This window comes from Staurois parvus, unplaced genomic scaffold (genome assembly GCF_062004578.1).
Source record: "Staurois parvus isolate SC_StPar_1 unplaced genomic scaffold, SC_StPar_1.0 ptg001336l, whole genome shotgun sequence".
Taxonomy (NCBI): domain Eukaryota; kingdom Metazoa; phylum Chordata; class Amphibia; order Anura; family Ranidae; genus Staurois; species Staurois parvus.
The window spans coordinates 796,031-813,297 of NW_028319132.1; the positions used below are offsets into that span (position 1 = coordinate 796,031).

Genomic DNA, 17,267 nt, shown 5'->3' on the forward strand with positions numbered 1-17,267 from the left:
CAGGGAGTCCCTCGCATTCCTTGGCACAAATGGCCCATAGCATGCTCGGTTGCTTGCGTAGCGACAGCCGAATAATAACCATCAGACAGAGGGATGACTTTTGGCTGTCCACCTTGTTGGACCCTCGCTACCGGTCCAAAATGGTGGCCTTTTTCACACCTGCTGAGAGGGAGGCCAAAATTACGTACTATAAAAACCACCTATGTAGTCAGTTGGTCTCTGCCTTTGTGCGCCAACGTCCATCCTCAGACACTGTGGGCCCTGTGCGCTCGCGTTCCGCTGGCATGGCAGCAGGGGAGGCGTGGGGTGGTAGGAGCAGTGGCAGCTCCACCAGCAGTGGCTGCCTCAGTCTGCAGTCGATGATGAGTAGCTTTCTTCACCAGCGCAGTGAGGAAACTACTAACCAGCCGCAGCAGCAGCAGCAGCATCAGGTGGACCTGGAGCAGGAGCTCAAACAACAGGCTTGGGCCTACTTGGACAGCACCCTGCCAACCGAGGTAGACAATCCCCTTGACTACTGGGCAACGAAACTTGACCTTTGGCCCCAACTAGCTGAATTTGCCCTTGAAAGGCTGTCATGCCCGGCCAGTAGCGTGGCATCGGAGCGCGTGTTTAGTGCGGCAGGAGGTATTGTAACTCCGCGGAGGACACGACTGTCCACCCAAAGTGTGGAGAGACTCACGTTTGTGAAAATGAATCAGGCGTGGATTAGTCTGGATTTCAAACCACCAGTTCCTGACACAACTGACTAAATCCGCCATGAATCATGCCTCAAACATGTGCCACTTTCAGGTCTCCTCACACTGCTGGTGTGTTTAATTTTTTGACATAGGGTGCTGGCAGATTACGGGCCTCACATAGCTGCTGCCAGGCCCCTAATCTGCCATAGGCCCCTATATACCGCCTCCTCATGCTGCTGCTAGGTCCAGAGTCTCTCATGGGTCCCTGTACGGCCTCCCATTGCTGCTGTCTCCATCGCCACACTCTGCTGCCATGTGCCACTTTCAGGTCTCTTCACACTGCTGGTGTGTTTAATTTTTTGACATAGGGTGCAGGCAGATTACGGGCCTCACATAGCTGCTGCCAGGCCCCTAATCTGCCATGGGCCCCTATAAACCGCCTCCTCATGCTGCTGCCAAGTCTAGAGTCTCTCATGGGTCCCTGTACGGCCTCCCATTGCTGCTGTCTCCATCGCCACACTCTGCTGCCATGTGCCACTTTCAGGTCTCTTCACACTGCTGGTGTGTTAAATTTTTTGACATAGGGTGCAGGCAGATTACGGGCCTCACATAGCTGCTGCCAGGCCCCTAATCTGCCATGGGCCCCTATATACCGCCTCCTCATGCTGCTGCCAAGTCTAGAGTCTCTCATGGGTCCCTGTACGGCCTCCCATTGCTGCTGTCTCCATCGCCACACTCTGCTGCCATGTGCCACTTTCAGGTCTCTTCACACTGCTGGTGTGTTAAATTTTTTGACATAGGGTGCAGGCAGATTACGGGCCTCACATAGCTGCTGCCAGGCCCCTAATCTGCCATGGGCCCCTATATACCGCCTCCTCATGCTGCTGCCAAGTCTAGAGTCTCTCATGGGTCCCTGTACGGCCTCCCATTGCTGCTGTCTCCATCGCCACACTCTGCTGCCATGTGCCACTTTCAGGTCTCTTCACACTGCTGGTGTGTTAAATTTTTTGACATAGGGTGCAGGCAGATTACGGGCCTCACATAGCTGCTGCCAGGCCCCTAATCTGCCATGGGCCCCTATATACCGCCTCCTCATGCTGCTGCCAAGTCCAGAGTCTGTCATGGGTCCCTGTATGGCCTCCCATTGCTGCTGTCTCCATCGCCACACTCTGCTGCCATGTGCCACTTTCAGGTCTCTTCACACTGCTGGTGTGTTAAATTTTTTGACATAGGGTGCAGGCAGATTACGGGCCTCACATAGCTGCTGCCAGGCCCCTAATCTGCCATGGGCCCCTATATACCGCCTCCTCATGCTGCTGCCAAGTCTAGAGTCTCTCATGGGTCCCTGTACGGCCTCCCATTGCTGCTGTCTCCATCGCCACACTCTGCTGCCATGTGCCACTTTCAGGTCTCTTCACACTGCTGGTGTGTTAAATTTTTTGACATAGGGTGCAGGCAGATTACGGGCCTCACATAGCTGCTGCCAGGCCCCTAATCTGCCATGGGCCCCTATATACCGCCTCCTCATGCTGCTGCCAAGTCTAGAGTCTCTCATGGGTCCCTGTACGGCCTCCCATTGCTGCTGTCTCCATCGCCACACTCTGCTGCCATGTGCCACTTTCAGGTCTCTTCACACTGCTGGTGTGTTAAATTTTTTGACATAGGGTGCAGGCAGATTACGGGCCTCACATAGCTGCTGCCAGGCCCCTAATCTGCCATGGGCCCCTATATACCGCCTCCTCATGCTGCTGCCAAGTCCAGAGTCTGTCATGGGTCCCTGTATGGCCTCCCATTGCTGCTGTCTCCATCGCCACACTCTGCTGCCATGTGCCACTTTCAGGTCTCTTCACACTGCTGGTGTGTTAAATTTTTTGACATAGGGTGCAGGCAGATTACGGGCCTCACATAGCTGCTGCCAGGCCCCTAATCTGCCATGGGCCCCTATATACCGCCTCCTCATGCTGCTGCCAAGTCCAGAGTCTCTCATGGGTCCCTGTACGGCCTCCCATTGCTGCTGTCTCCATCGCCACACTCTGCTGCCATGTGCCACTTTCAGGTCTCTTCACACTGCTGGTGTGTTAAATTTTTTGACATAGGGTGCAGGCAGATTACGGGCCTCACATAGCTGCTGCCAGGCCCCTAATCTGCCATGGGCCCCTATATACCGCCTCCTCATGCTGCTGCCAAGTCTAGAGTCTCTCATGGGTCCCTGTACGGCCTCCCATTGCTGCTGTCTCCATCGCCACACTCTGCTGCCATGTGCCACTTTCAGGTCTCTTCACACTGCTGGTGTGTTAAATTTTTTGACATAGGGTGCAGGCAGATTACGGGCCTCACATAGCTGCTGCCAGGCCCCTAATCTGCCATGGGCCCCTATATACCGCCTCCTCATGCTGCTGCCAAGTCTAGAGTCTCTCATGGGTCCCTGTACGGCCTCCCATTGCTGCTGTCTCCATCGCCACACTCTGCTGCCATGTGCCACTTTCAGGTCTCTTCACACTGCTGGTGTGTTTAATTTTTTGACATAGGGTGCTGCAAGATAACGGGCCTCACATAGCTGCTGCCAGGCCCCTAATCTGCCATGGGCCCCTATATACCGCCTCCTCATGCTGCTGCCAAGTCCAGAGTCTCTCATGGGTCCCTGTACGGCCTCCCATTGCTGCTGTCTCCATCGCCACACTCTGCTGCCATGTGCCACTTTCAGGTCTCTTCACACTGCTGGTGTGTTAAATTTTTTGACATAGGGTGCAGGCAGATTACGGGCCTCACATAGCTGCTGCCAGGCCCCTAATCTGCCATGGGCCCCTATATACCGCCTCCTCATGCTGCTGCCAAGTCCAGAGTCTCTCATGGGTCCCTGTACGGCCTCCCATTGCTGCTGTCTCCATCGCCACACTCTGCTGCCATGTGCCACTTTCAGGTCTCTTCACACTGCTGGTGTGTTAAATTTTTTGACATAGGGTGCAGGCAGATTACGGGCCTCACATAGCTGCTGCCAGGCCCCTAATCTGCCATGGGCCCCTATATACCGCCTCCTCATGCTGCTGCCAAGTCTAGAGTCTCTCATGGGTCCCTGTACGGCCTCCCATTGCTGCTGTCTCCATCGCCACACTCTGCTGCCATGTGCCACTTTCAGGTCTCCTCACACTGCTGGTGTGTAGAATTTTTTGACATAGGGTGCTGGCAGATTATGTGCCTCCTATAGCTGCTGCCAGGCCCCTAATCTGCCATGGGCCCCTATATACCGCCTCCTCATGCTGCTGCCAAGTCTAGAGTCTCTCATGGGTCCCTGTACGGCCTCCCATTGCTGCTGTCTCCATCGCCACACTCTGCTGCCATGTGCCACTTTCAGGTCTCTTCACACTGCTGGTGTGTTAAATTTTTTGACATAGGGTGCAGGCAGATTACGGGCCTCACATAGCTGCTGCCAGGCCCCTAATCTGCCATGGGCCCCTATATACCGCCTCCTCATGCTGCTGCCAAGTCTAGAGTCTGTCATGGGTCCCTGTACGGCCTCCCATTGCTGCTGTCTCCATCGCCACACTCTGCTGCCATGTGCCACTTTCAGGTCTCTTCACACTGCTGGTGTGTTAAATTTTTTGACATAGGGTGCAGGCAGATTACGGGCCTCACATAGCTGCTGCCAGGCCCCTAATCTGCCATGGGCCCCTATATACCGCCTCCTCATGCTGCTGCCAAGTCTAGAGTCTCTCATGGGTCCCTGTACGGCCTCCCATTGCTGCTGTCTCCATCGCCACACTCTGCTGCCATGTGCCACTTTCAGGTCTCCTCACACTGCTGGTGTGTAGAATTTTTTGACATAGGGTGCTGGCAGATTATGTGCCTCCTATAGCTGCTGCCAGGCCCCTAATCTGCCATGGGCCCCTATATACCGCCTCCTCATGCTGCTGCCAAGTCTAGAGTCTCTCATGGGTCCCTGTACGGCCTCCCATTGCTGCTGTCTCCATCGCCACACTCTGCTGCCATGTGCCACTTTCAGGTCTCTTCACACTGCTGGTGTGTTAAATTTTTTGACATAGGGTGCAGGCAGATTACGGGCCTCACATAGCTGCTGCCAGGCCCCTAATCTGCCATGGGCCCCTATATACCGCCTCCTCATGCTGCTGCCAAGTCTAGAGTCTGTCATGGGTCCCTGTACGGCCTCCCATTGCTGCTGTCTCCATCGCCACACTCTGCTGCCATGTGCCACTTTCAGGTCTCTTCACACTGCTGGTGTGTTAAATTTTTTGACATAGGGTGCAGGCAGATTACGGGCCTCACATAGCTGCTGCCAGGCCCCTAATCTGCCATGGGCCCCTATATACCGCCTCCTCATGCTGCTGCCAAGTCTAGAGTCTGTCATGGGTCCCTGTACGGCCTCCCATTGCTGCTGTCTCCATCGCCACACTCTGCTGCCATGTGCCACTTTCAGGTCTCCTCACACTGCTGGTGTGTAGAATTTTTTGACATAGGGTGCTGGCAGATTATGGGCCTCCTATAGCTGCTGCCAGGCCCCTAATCTGCCATAGGCCCCTATATACCGCCTCCTCATGCTGCTGCCAGGTCCAGAGTCTCTCATGGGTCCCTGTACGGCCTCCCATTGCTGCTGTCTCCATCGCCACACTCTGCCATGTGCCACTTTCAGGTCTCCTCACACACTGCTGGTGTGTAGAATTTTTTGACATAGGGTGCTGGCAGATTATGGGCCTCCTATAGCTGCTGCCAGGCCCCTAATCTGCCATAGGCCCCTATATACCGCTTCCTCATGCTGCTGCCAGGTCCAGAGTCTCTCATGGGTCCCTGTACGGCCTCCCATTGCTGCTGTCTCCATCGCCACACTCTGCCATGTGCCACTTTCAGGTCTCCTCACACACTGCTGGTGTGTAGAATTTTTTGACATAGGGTGCTGGCAGATTATGGGCCTCCTATAGCTGCTGCCAGGCCCCTAATCTGCCATAGGCCCCTATATACCGCTTCCTCATGCTGCTGCCAGGTCCAGAGTCTCTCATGGGTCCCTGTACGGCCTCCCATTGCTGCTGTCTCCATCGCCACACTCTGCCATGTGCCACTTTCAGGTCTCCTCACACACTGCTGGTGTGTTAAATTTTTTGACATAGGGTGCAGGCAGATTACGGGCCTCACATAGCTGCTGCCAGGCCCCTAATCTGCCATGGGCCCCTATATACCGCCTCCTCATGCTGCTGCCAAGTCTAGAGTCTCTCATGGGTCCCTGTACGGCCTCCCATTGCTGCTGTCTCCATCGCCACACTCTGCTGCCATGTGCCACTTTCAGGTCTCTTCACACTGCTGGTGTGTTAAATTTTTTGACATAGGGTGCAGGCAGATTACGGGCCTCACATAGCTGCTGCCAGGCCCCTAATCTGCCATGGGCCCCTATATACCGCCTCCTCATGCTGCTGCCAAGTCCAGAGTCTGTCATGGGTCCCTGTATGGCCTCCCATTGCTGCTGTCTCCATCGCCACACTCTGCTGCCATGTGCCACTTTCAGGTCTCTTCACACTGCTGGTGTGTTAAATTTTTTGACATAGGGTGCAGGCAGATTACGGGCCTCACATAGCTGCTGCCAGGCCCCTAATCTGCCATGCGCCCCTATATACCGCCTCCTCATGCTGCTGCCAAGTCTAGAGTCTCTCATGGGTCCCTGTACGGCCTCCCATTGCTGCTGTCTCCATCGCCACACTCTGCTGCCATGTGCCACTTTCAGGTCTCTTCACACTGCTGGTGTGTTAAATTTTTTGACATAGGGTGCAGGCAGATTACGGGCCTCACATAGCTGCTGCCAGGCCCCTAATCTGCCATGGGCCCCTATATACCGCCTCCTCATGCTGCTGCCAAGTCTAGAGTCTCTCATGGGTCCCTGTACGGCCTCCCATTGCTGCTGTCTCCATCGCCACACTCTGCTGCCATGTGCCACTTTCAGGTCTCTTCACACTGCTGGTGTGTTAAATTTTTTGACATAGGGTGCAGGCAGATTACGGGCCTCACATAGCTGCTGCCAGGCCCCTAATCTGCCATGGGCCCCTATATACCGCCTCCTCATGCTGCTGCCAAGTCCAGAGTCTGTCATGGGTCCCTGTATGGCCTCCCATTGCTGCTGTCTCCATCGCCACACTCTGCTGCCATGTGCCACTTTCAGGTCTCTTCACACTGCTGGTGTGTTAAATTTTTTGACATAGGGTGCAGGCAGATTACGGGCCTCACATAGCTGCTGCCAGGCCCCTAATCTGCCATGGGCCCCTATATACCGCCTCCTCATGCTGCTGCCAAGTCTAGAGTCTCTCATGGGTCCCTGTACGGCCTCCCATTGCTGCTGTCTCCATCGCCACACTCTGCTGCCATGTGCCACTTTCAGGTCTCTTCACACTGCTGGTGTGTTAAATTTTTTGACATAGGGTGCAGGCAGATTACGGGCCTCACATAGCTGCTGCCAGGCCCCTAATCTGCCATGGGCCCCTATATACCGCCTCCTCATGCTGCTGCCAAGTCCAGAGTCTGTCATGGGTCCCTGTATGGCCTCCCATTGCTGCTGTCTCCATCGCCACACTCTGCTGCCATGTGCCACTTTCAGGTCTCTTCACACTGCTGGTGTGTTAAATTTTTTGACATAGGGTGCAGGCAGATTACGGGCCTCACATAGCTGCTGCCAGGCCCCTAATCTGCCATGGGCCCCTATATACCGCCTCCTCATGCTGCTGCCAAGTCTAGAGTCTGTCATGGGTCCCTGTACGGCCTCCCATTGCTGCTGTCTCCATCGCCACACTCTGCTGCCATGTGCCACTTTCAGGTCTCCTCACACTGCTGGTGTGTAGAATTTTTTGACATAGGGTGCTGGCAGATTATGGGCCTCCTATAGCTGCTGCCAGGCCCCTAATCTGCCATAGGCCCCTATATACCGCCTCCTCATGCTGCTGCCAGGTCCAGAGTCTCTCATGGGTCCCTGTACGGCCTCCCATTGCTGCTGTCTCCATCGCCACACTCTGCCATGTGCCACTTTCAGGTCTCCTCACACACTGCTGGTGTGTAGAATTTTTTGACATAGGGTGCTGGCAGATTATGGGCCTCCTATAGCTGCTGCCAGGCCCCTAATCTGCCATAGGCCCCTATATACCGCTTCCTCATGCTGCTGCCAGGTCCAGAGTCTCTCATGGGTCCCTGTACGGCCTCCCATTGCTGCTGTCTCCATCGCCACACTCTGCCATGTGCCACTTTCAGGTCTCCTCACACACTGCTGGTGTGTTAAATTTTTTGACATAGGGTGCAGGCAGATTACGGGCCTCACATAGCTGCTGCCAGGCCCCTAATCTGCCATGGGCCCCTATATACCGCCTCCTCATGCTGCTGCCAAGTCTAGAGTCTCTCATGGGTCCCTGTACGGCCTCCCATTGCTGCTGTCTCCATCGCCACACTCTGCTGCCATGTGCCACTTTCAGGTCTCTTCACACTGCTGGTGTGTTAAATTTTTTGACATAGGGTGCAGGCAGATTACGGGCCTCACATAGCTGCTGCCAGGCCCCTAATCTGCCATGGGCCCCTATATACCGCCTCCTCATGCTGCTGCCAAGTCCAGAGTCTGTCATGGGTCCCTGTATGGCCTCCCATTGCTGCTGTCTCCATCGCCACACTCTGCTGCCATGTGCCACTTTCAGGTCTCTTCACACTGCTGGTGTGTTAAATTTTTTGACATAGGGTGCAGGCAGATTACGGGCCTCACATAGCTGCTGCCAGGCCCCTAATCTGCCATGGGCCCCTATATACCGCCTCCTCATGCTGCTGCCAAGTCTAGAGTCTCTCATGGGTCCCTGTACGGCCTCCCATTGCTGCTGTCTCCATCGCCACACTCTGCTGCCATGTGCCACTTTCAGGTCTCTTCACACTGCTGGTGTGTTAAATTTTTTGACATAGGGTGCAGGCAGATTACGGGCCTCACATAGCTGCTGCCAGGCCCCTAATCTGCCATGGGCCCCTATATACCGCCTCCTCATGCTGCTGCCAAGTCCAGAGTCTGTCATGGGTCCCTGTATGGCCTCCCATTGCTGCTGTCTCCATCGCCACACTCTGCTGCCATGTGCCACTTTCAGGTCTCTTCACACTGCTGGTGTGTTAAATTTTTTGACATAGGGTGCAGGCAGATTACGGGCCTCACATAGCTGCTGCCAGGCCCCTAATCTGCCATGGGCCCCTATATACCGCCTCCTCATGCTGCTGCCAAGTCTAGAGTCTCTCATGGGTCCCTGTACGGCCTCCCATTGCTGCTGTCTCCATCGCCACACTCTGCTGCCATGTGCCACTTTCAGGTCTCTTCACACTGCTGGTGTGTTAAATTTTTTGACATAGGGTGCAGGCAGATTACGGGCCTCACATAGCTGCTGCCAGACATGTAATCTGCCATGGGCCCCCGTACCGACTCCTCATGCTGTGACGTTGCAACAAGGTGGAATTCAACCCTACATATGTTAGACCGCCTTTACGAACAGCTAAAGGCCATCACAGATTTCCTGATGTTAAAAGCGGATAAAGGTACTCCCTGTGTAACTTAGATGTCAGCCATTGGCAGCTCATGTGTGACACCTGCGCTTGCTCAGGCCCTTTGAGGAGGCCACGCTATTCGTGAGTCGGCAGGACTATGGGATGAATGAGGTCAAATCGGCCATGGGCCCCCGTACCGCCTGTTCACGCTGATGCTGGTCCCACAGTGTGACCTGGGTCCCTGTACGGCCTTCCATTGCTTCCACTCTGCCATGTGCCACTTTGAAATCTCCTCACACTCCTGCGGTTGTCCATTTTGTCATAGGTTGCTGGCAGATTACAGGCCTTCCATAGGTGCCACCAAGCCCCATATCGGCCATGGGCCCCCGTACCGCCTGGTCACGCTGCTGCTGGGCCCATAGTGTGACCTGGGTCCCTGTACCGCCTCCCATTGCTCCCACTCTGCCATGTGCCACTTTCAGGTCTCCTCACGCTCCTGCTGGTTTCCATTTTGTCATAGGTTGCTGTATGGCCTCCCATTGCTGCTGCCTCCACCGCCACACTGTGGCTCCAAACACTGGTTTTGGCCCCGTGACTGGCCAAAGGAGTGAAGTGTGCAGTGATTCTAAGATCGACGGCACTCATCTGCATGTCATACTGACAGACAGTATTATTTCTCTTCCCCAGCAGACTCCAAGGGCATTTAAATTAAAGGTACAGTGTTCTGCACTAATATTAAGTCTCTCTGAAGCCTAGAAACACCCTTTTTTAAGTTAAATTCACAGCGAATTTATTCGACTCGAATCGAATATTGTCCACGAATTCGCCGAATCAGTCGAATCGAATTTTTCATTTCTTCGCTCATCTCTAACGCTGAAGCTCAAAAAGTGCTAATAGCCTAAAGTAGTGTGCATGGATACATAGGATGACACTATTAAGTTTCTAGGAGCAGAAAAACAAATGCTAATAACAGCTTCTAGGAGCTAGTGTGCATGTAGCCTAAGGGCTCATGTACACGGGGCGTTTGGAAAACTCTTCTGAATGATGGAAACTGACTGCTGGAAAACGTAGGCTAAAAAAATGTCAGTTTAGCTGCGTTTGCATACCGCATTTGACCGTTTGCATTTAGAAGCGTTTTTAAAAGATAACTTCAGGAGACCTTCCAAAATGCCCAGAATGCACTGAAAAACAGTAAAAAATTTATTATTTCAGACATTTTGATAGAAATAGAGAGAGCAGAAGCAGAGAGAGCAGTATGTGTTGAGATGACCTGTCTTTTCTGGTTGTATTCACTATGGATCCCATCATGAGCATAATGCGGCACGTTCTACCATTTTTTCCTTCACGCAAAACCTGGAACTGACTGCGCTGGTGTACCGGGTCCATTTGAATACATGGAAAATGCTTTCTGATGATGAAAAAAGGCTCTGGACAGCATCTTGACATGGAACAGTTAAACGCTTCTAAATGCAAACGATTATAAATGCGGTTAACTGCGTTTACAAGTGTTTGAAACGCTGGTAAAGTCTACTTCTGAACGCAAGTTTGGTGCTTTCAATAAAAAACGACTGTAAACTCAACTGCCTGTAAATGACTGTAAACGACGATGTGTACATGGAGACATAGGAAAACATTAGGGAGAGTTCAGGGGCTGCTGAAAAAAATGCTGAACAGCTCCTGATTGTCAGTTTATCACCTGCAGTGTACATGAACCCTAAAAGCTTCTCACAAGTGGCCCAATTAAACTAGTTTTAGGTGTACATGTAGGGAGATTAAGGGCCCAGTCACACTAGGAACAGCATGTGAATCGCATAGGAATGCTTTGCGGTTCCTGTGCGATTCACATGCAGTTCTGTGTAGTGCAGTTTCAGCCCCCTTCATTTTGAATGGGCTAAAATCACACCGCACGGCAACAAAAGTAGTACTTTTTTGAAACGCACAGCAACTAGATTGCATGTTACTTTTGTACCATGCAATCCGGTTCGGGCAAATGCACTCTGACCTGCGTTTGGGATTTCATTAACTTTGCACTGACATCTGCTGCCGAATGCAAGGACAGCGTGAATGGAATGCAGTGCAGGAATCCCCATGGGTACGCAAGTCTGCTGCACTGCGTTCTAGTGTGAACAGGCCCTAAAAGAGTTGAGGTGAAACAAAGTGAAAGTTTACTTTGCAAAATATACCCAATCAGGTGTAAGGAAAGTTAAAAAAAAACAAGATTTGCGCTCACAACTTATTGGATGATTGTAGTCAGCACAATATAACCTCATTCACTAAACTAACTACATTTTATCTTTGTAAAGGAAATTTCTCTTAGCTTAGTGAATGAGGTGAAGTGATGATGTCTTTAAGTGTCCATTCATGTGAAAGCAAAAATCCTGTTTTTTTAAACTTTCCTTGCACATGATTGCTAATTTTGGATTTTGTCACCATATTCAAGATAGATGGAAATTAACTTTGACAGTGAGTATGCCTAACTCCGTTAGTAAATAAGGGTCACTGGGTTTTTTTTTTTTATAAAATAGTAATATGGTTGTATTTTAGATGTGTATATTGCTTTGAGAAGCTCTTTTTTATGTATATACAGATACCATGCCTCTTTTTTACATCGTTGCATATACCAACCATATAGTATTCAATTTTGTTTTCCTTGTAACAGGCAGATTCAAGGGCACAATCAAGTGAGCCTGATGGCCAAATGGGAGTGATTCCAGCAAACACACAGCTGCAGACTGCCCTGTCTGTCACTCTGGGATCAGAGACTCAGGCTGCCCATGTGGAGCTGAGCATATCAACATCTAATGGTGAGGAATGGTACCTGGTCCCATGGGGTCAAAATGGGCCTAATAATCATTGTGGGCAGCACAGTGGCTAAATGGTTAGCAATTCCGCCTGGCAGTACTAGGGTCGTTGGTTTGAATACCAACCACAGTACCACCTGCCTGGATGTTCTCCCTGTGCCTGCATGGGTTTGCACTGGGTACTCCAGTTTCCTCCCACACTCCAAAGACATGCTGGTAGGTTAATTGCTATATAAGTGCCTGTAATAAAGAAATAAATAATAAAATATTGAATAGCAATGTAGAGTAATGAGGTACACCTGTAATAAAGTCAAGTTTTTTTTATTAAAAAAATAAAAATAAAACACCAACTCCCTACATCTGAATTAAATCCTTAAAATTTTTTAAACAAAGATGACGTATGCCTACAAATCTAGATCTTAACAGCAGATATATGGGATGATTAGATTATGTATTTGACCAGGATTATTTTACGAAATGTCAATCTAATCATAATAAACACGGGCTAGATGTTTTGTTTGGTTTTTTTTGTTATAATATTTTTGTTGAATTTTACCTATGCGTACAACAACACATAGAAAAACAGTAAAACAACAGAAAATAACTTAAGAAGAAGTCAGCAGCCTAGCAGGGCCAATTAACATAACAAAACCTATAGAAAACTGATACCAAACCCGGCTACCGCAACCAGCCACGCAATAGCTATAGAAAAATAAGTAGATAGTGTGTGCAAAAGCAGCAGCTCGCACAAGAAGGATAGTCCGCTATATCTTCAAAGTGATAAAGGAAAGTGCAACGCTCATAAAGAAATATGATAATCAATAACTCAATGCTATAGTGTCATAAAATAAATGAATAAATACATGAATTAAATAGCTGGTGACTGTAAGTGAATAGGCACAACAGTCATTTATAGGTGAAGTGCCCTGAAACGGCGCTATAGTGAGCAAATAAATAATATATAAACAGTACCACGCTGAAATGACAGCACAAAAGTGACAAAGAAATACAGGCTGCTCTGGAAAAAGATGGTGTGGTTGTTTGTAGCCTCCCTGGCGGTATTCCCGAGTGTAGCTCGGGGTAAAGTTTCAGTACCACAAGCGGTAACCCCGAGCTACACTCGGGAATACCTTGCAGCGTTGCTCCGGGATCTGTTCTGCACTTACTTTGTCCTGCACTCCTGCGATGTCCCTCCTGCCGTGTCCCCGGCAATGTCCTCCGGCAGATGCCAGCATCTGTCTTCTGGGTTCCATTCTCTGCGACGTCGGGACGTACGGGGACGAAACGGCGGGAAATTTGAAAATGACAAAAAGTGACATTCACTAAATACACTAAAATCACATAGTATAATATTACTGTATAAAACCATTTCACATACATTTTGTCCCGAGTGCTTTGTCCTGCGCCCTGCCTGCATTTTACTGTTCTTTCTGCCTGGAAACTGAGAAACGTCCATGGCATCTAAAAAGCGTCCCTTTAGGTCAAAAGCGGTTTTAGACCAGCTAGAGAACAGCGATAGTAAATCAGAACCACTTGCAGAATTGAGTGATTATGATTTGTGGGGAAATTCGTCATCAGATACTGAGCGACTTTGCTCAGTGATGTGCGAACTTGGCGCTATATTTCAAATTTCAGTGTTTTTGGTGTGATTATATTATTGGATTAAATTTATTATTATATTATTATTTTTATGATTATTTATTAAATTATAATTTATGATTTCGTGTTTCAAATTGTAACATACCGGGGATGTTTACTAGACTCTTGTTCGGACAGATTTCAGTGAGTTATTCCTAAAAATGACAGGCCTACAATAAAAAAAATACATATTTCCTTGCAAAAAAATGTACCGCTTTGAGCACAGAAATATGGACATAATCAGACTGCTAGGGAGGTTAAGGAGTACAATACGGTGATACTTGAACAAAAATGGGCTGTTTGGTCGAGGTGCCAGAAAGAAGCAATTATTTTCAAACATTGTTTCCTAGTTTGCTTTTGTGTGTTTGTGGGAAAAAAATAAGTCCTTTTCAGACTCCACATAAAACAGAATGCATTAATTAATAAGTAAGGTATGCAGTACTTATTTGTGCTTTCCTGTTTTGAATCTGGGGGTACAAGATGGAAAATATATATATTTTTTTAAGATTTCTTTTTTAGTGTGTGTGTGTTCATGTGTTCTGCTTCTCATACACCATATTTCTGATACACTCTGTAATTTTATACATCAGCCCTTGCCCATCCAAAAACATATCAATGCTTAGCCTGACATTTTTAGGTTAAATCGGTTAATCAGCGGCAAGAACAAAGTTGTATTTCAGATTATAGTAATCCATAGCTACCAGTCAGAGATCCCTTACTGAGGACTGATGATAATAGGTTGCTGCACCTTTGCACTTTGGCTTATTGACTTGCTTTATCCAGTACATTCAGGTACAAATCACATTCTGAACACATACAGCATCATTAGTAGACATGTCATGCGGACTTTTGTTAGCTTGTGTTCAACTCACAACTTCAAAAATCCTCAAAGATTGTTTGCTCAGAGCAACTGATCATATCGTAGCTTTTATTTTCCAAGGGCAAAAATCTGATAGCAGTAGACAGCACCACTAATTTTCGGTTTCCTTCCCCTTATTGTATGTGATATTCTAATAGGATATGTTTCTTTTAGATACGATTATCCGTGCAGTACTCATCTTTGCTGAAGGTATATTTGAAGGTGAAAGCCATGTTGTGCATCCCAGTGTCCAGAATCTCACCGGCCGCATTCGGGTCCCTATCTGCCCTCCTAAAGATGTGCCTGTGGATCTGCACATTAAGGCATTTGTTGGTTACAAAAGCAGGTATGAGCATAAATTAGGTGATTAAGGTACTGTATAGAAATATATACTCTAAAATAAAAAAAAAAAGTTTAGTAGAAACTAAGAAAGATTAATATCCATACAAACCAATATTAAAGTGGTTGTAAACCCTCACATATATCCAGTGAAGTGACTGGCCTCAGGTAATGCACATAGGTGAAACAAATCCTCCTACGTAAGTTTTACCTGTCTATCTTCAGCCATCTTTCCACTACATCCATTCCAAGTGCAGAATTTACAGGGGATCGCTCAGCTCTGTAAAGCATCAGGAGAGCTCTGATAGCTGATTGGAGGGAAGGGACACCCCCCCCTCCCCTTCACACAGAACAGAGCTGGAGGTCCCTCCCCTGTAACCATTTTTCTCTTGGTATCAGGAAATTTGCTTATAGCGGAGGAACGAGGCAGAAGACCGCAATGACACACTCTGGATTGAGACATACACACACTATAGAGGGATATGCTTTGCTAACATTTCATGTCCAAAGTTTACAACCACTTTAAGTAAGAAGATTGCATAACCAACATTAATATGAATAGTTTCACTAGACCGCACAGGTCAGAGATTCTGGAGCATGGACTTTCTGAAGCTGGCCATAGATATCAGAAAGCTGTTTGACAGCTAGGTTGTGCATGCACAGCCAACCATGATCTAATGTCTGTAGGCAGCCTTAGTCATTGTGGTCAAGCGACCCAAGATTATTATTGTCTTATATTTCTAACTTCAGCAAGGTAATACTGAAGGTCCTTAACGCCTCCCGCCTGCCATGTAAGGGAATGATGGGAAGGCGGCGGTTCTCTTGTTATGGGAGTACATCATATATACTGCCGCAACGTGGCGATCTGTGGTGCACTATGTCCCTGGGACACAGTGGATCACCGATCGCAGTAAAGAGCTGATGACATAGGCTCTATCATGGGATCAGCTGTGTCCAATCACAGCTGATCGCATGTACATAGGAAATGCCGATTATCAGCAGTCCTCTCCTCACGCTGACAGCGAGTGAGGAGAGCCGGTAAGTGGCATTCCTCAGAGGGGACATGTACACTGATCAGTGCCCTGATTATCAGTAGCACCATAATTTCCACCTGTCAGTGCCCATAATTGCCACCTGTCAGTGCCACATGCCAGTGCCCATCAGTGCACATTAATGCCACATATCAGTGCCCATCAGAGCTGCCTATCAGTGCCAGTCAGTGCCACCTATCAGTGACCATCAGTGCCGCCTAACAGTTCCAATTAGTGCCGCCTATCGGTGCCACCAGTGATGCCTGTCAATGCCCATCAGTCCCGCCTATCAGTGCCACCTATCATTGCAGCCTATCATTGCCCATCACTGCAGCCTCATTAGCGCACATCAGTGAAGGAGAAAATTACTTATTTACAAAATTTTATAACAGGAACTACAAAAAAACTTTTTATTTCAAAATTGTAAGTCTGTTTTAGTTTGTTTAGCAAAGAATAAAAAACCCAGAGGTGATTAAATACCACCAAAAGAAAGCTCTATCTGTCTCAAAAAAATGCTAAAAATTTTCTCTGGGTACAGTGTTGCATGACCACGCAATTGTCATTCAAAGTGTGACAGCGCTGAAAGCTGAAAATTGGCCTGGGCAGGAAGAGGGTAAAAGTGCCTGGTAGGCAAGGGGTTAAAGCTTATCTGTACCTGCAGCAAGAATCTCAGCAAAGCTCTGTTAAAAGGAAAAGGCCATTCTACAAGGTTTAAGGATTGCTATAGGTAAAGGTAGAGCAGAGGAAGGGAGATAAACAGGAAAAAAAAAATGATAAAAGAAAGATTTCATATACAAAAAAAACCCAAGGTGAAGTGTAAAGGTCAATGTATATCTTTTTATAGTTGGTTTTCTGATTGACTGAAATATTGAAGCATTTTGTTTACTCACTGACAGTGTACAGTTCCACGTGTTTGAACTAACCAGGCAGCTTCCTCGGTTTTCAATGTATGTGCTCAGTAGCCCCGCCTCTTCACCAGAGCCATCTAGTCATGTGACCTTCAGCATCAATGAACGGTTGCAGAGGGTGAGTTTTCTACAGACACTTTATTCTAGATATTTGTTAGAATTACAGAGTGGTGTTACATAGTCAGGCTGAAAAAAGACAAAAGTCCATCCAGTTCAACCATTAAAAAGAAAAAGTTATAATCCTATACCCACAGTTGATCCAGAGGAAGTAAAAGAAAACCCAGAAAAGCATTATCCAATTTGCTCCTGCAGGGAAAAAATTCCTTCCTGATCCCCCGAGAGGCAATCGGATATTACCAGGATCAACTTTACCTATAAATGTTAGTATCCAGTTATATTCTGTGTATCTAGGAAAGAATCCAGGACTTTTTTAAAGCAATCCACTGAGCTGGCCAGAACTAACTCTTGAGGGAGTCTATTCCACATTTTCACAGCTCTCACTGTGAAGAAACCTTTCCGTATTT

At 48.6% G+C, this 17,267-nt stretch overlaps 1 protein-coding gene across 1 annotated transcript in view; it reads left to right on the forward strand.

Annotated features, from left to right (window-relative positions):
- Positions 1 to 17,267, forward strand: part of BBS2 (Bardet-Biedl syndrome 2) — a 75,683-nt gene that overhangs the window by 46,490 nt on the left and 11,926 nt on the right. Inside the window, exons 11-13 of the mRNA XM_089661435.1 lie at positions 11,827 to 11,971; positions 14,640 to 14,811; positions 16,732 to 16,861. Coding sequence (XP_089517561.1) covers positions 11,827 to 11,971; positions 14,640 to 14,811; positions 16,732 to 16,861 — 447 coding nt within the window. The remainder of the gene's footprint in view (positions 1 to 11,826; positions 11,972 to 14,639; positions 14,812 to 16,731; positions 16,862 to 17,267) is intronic.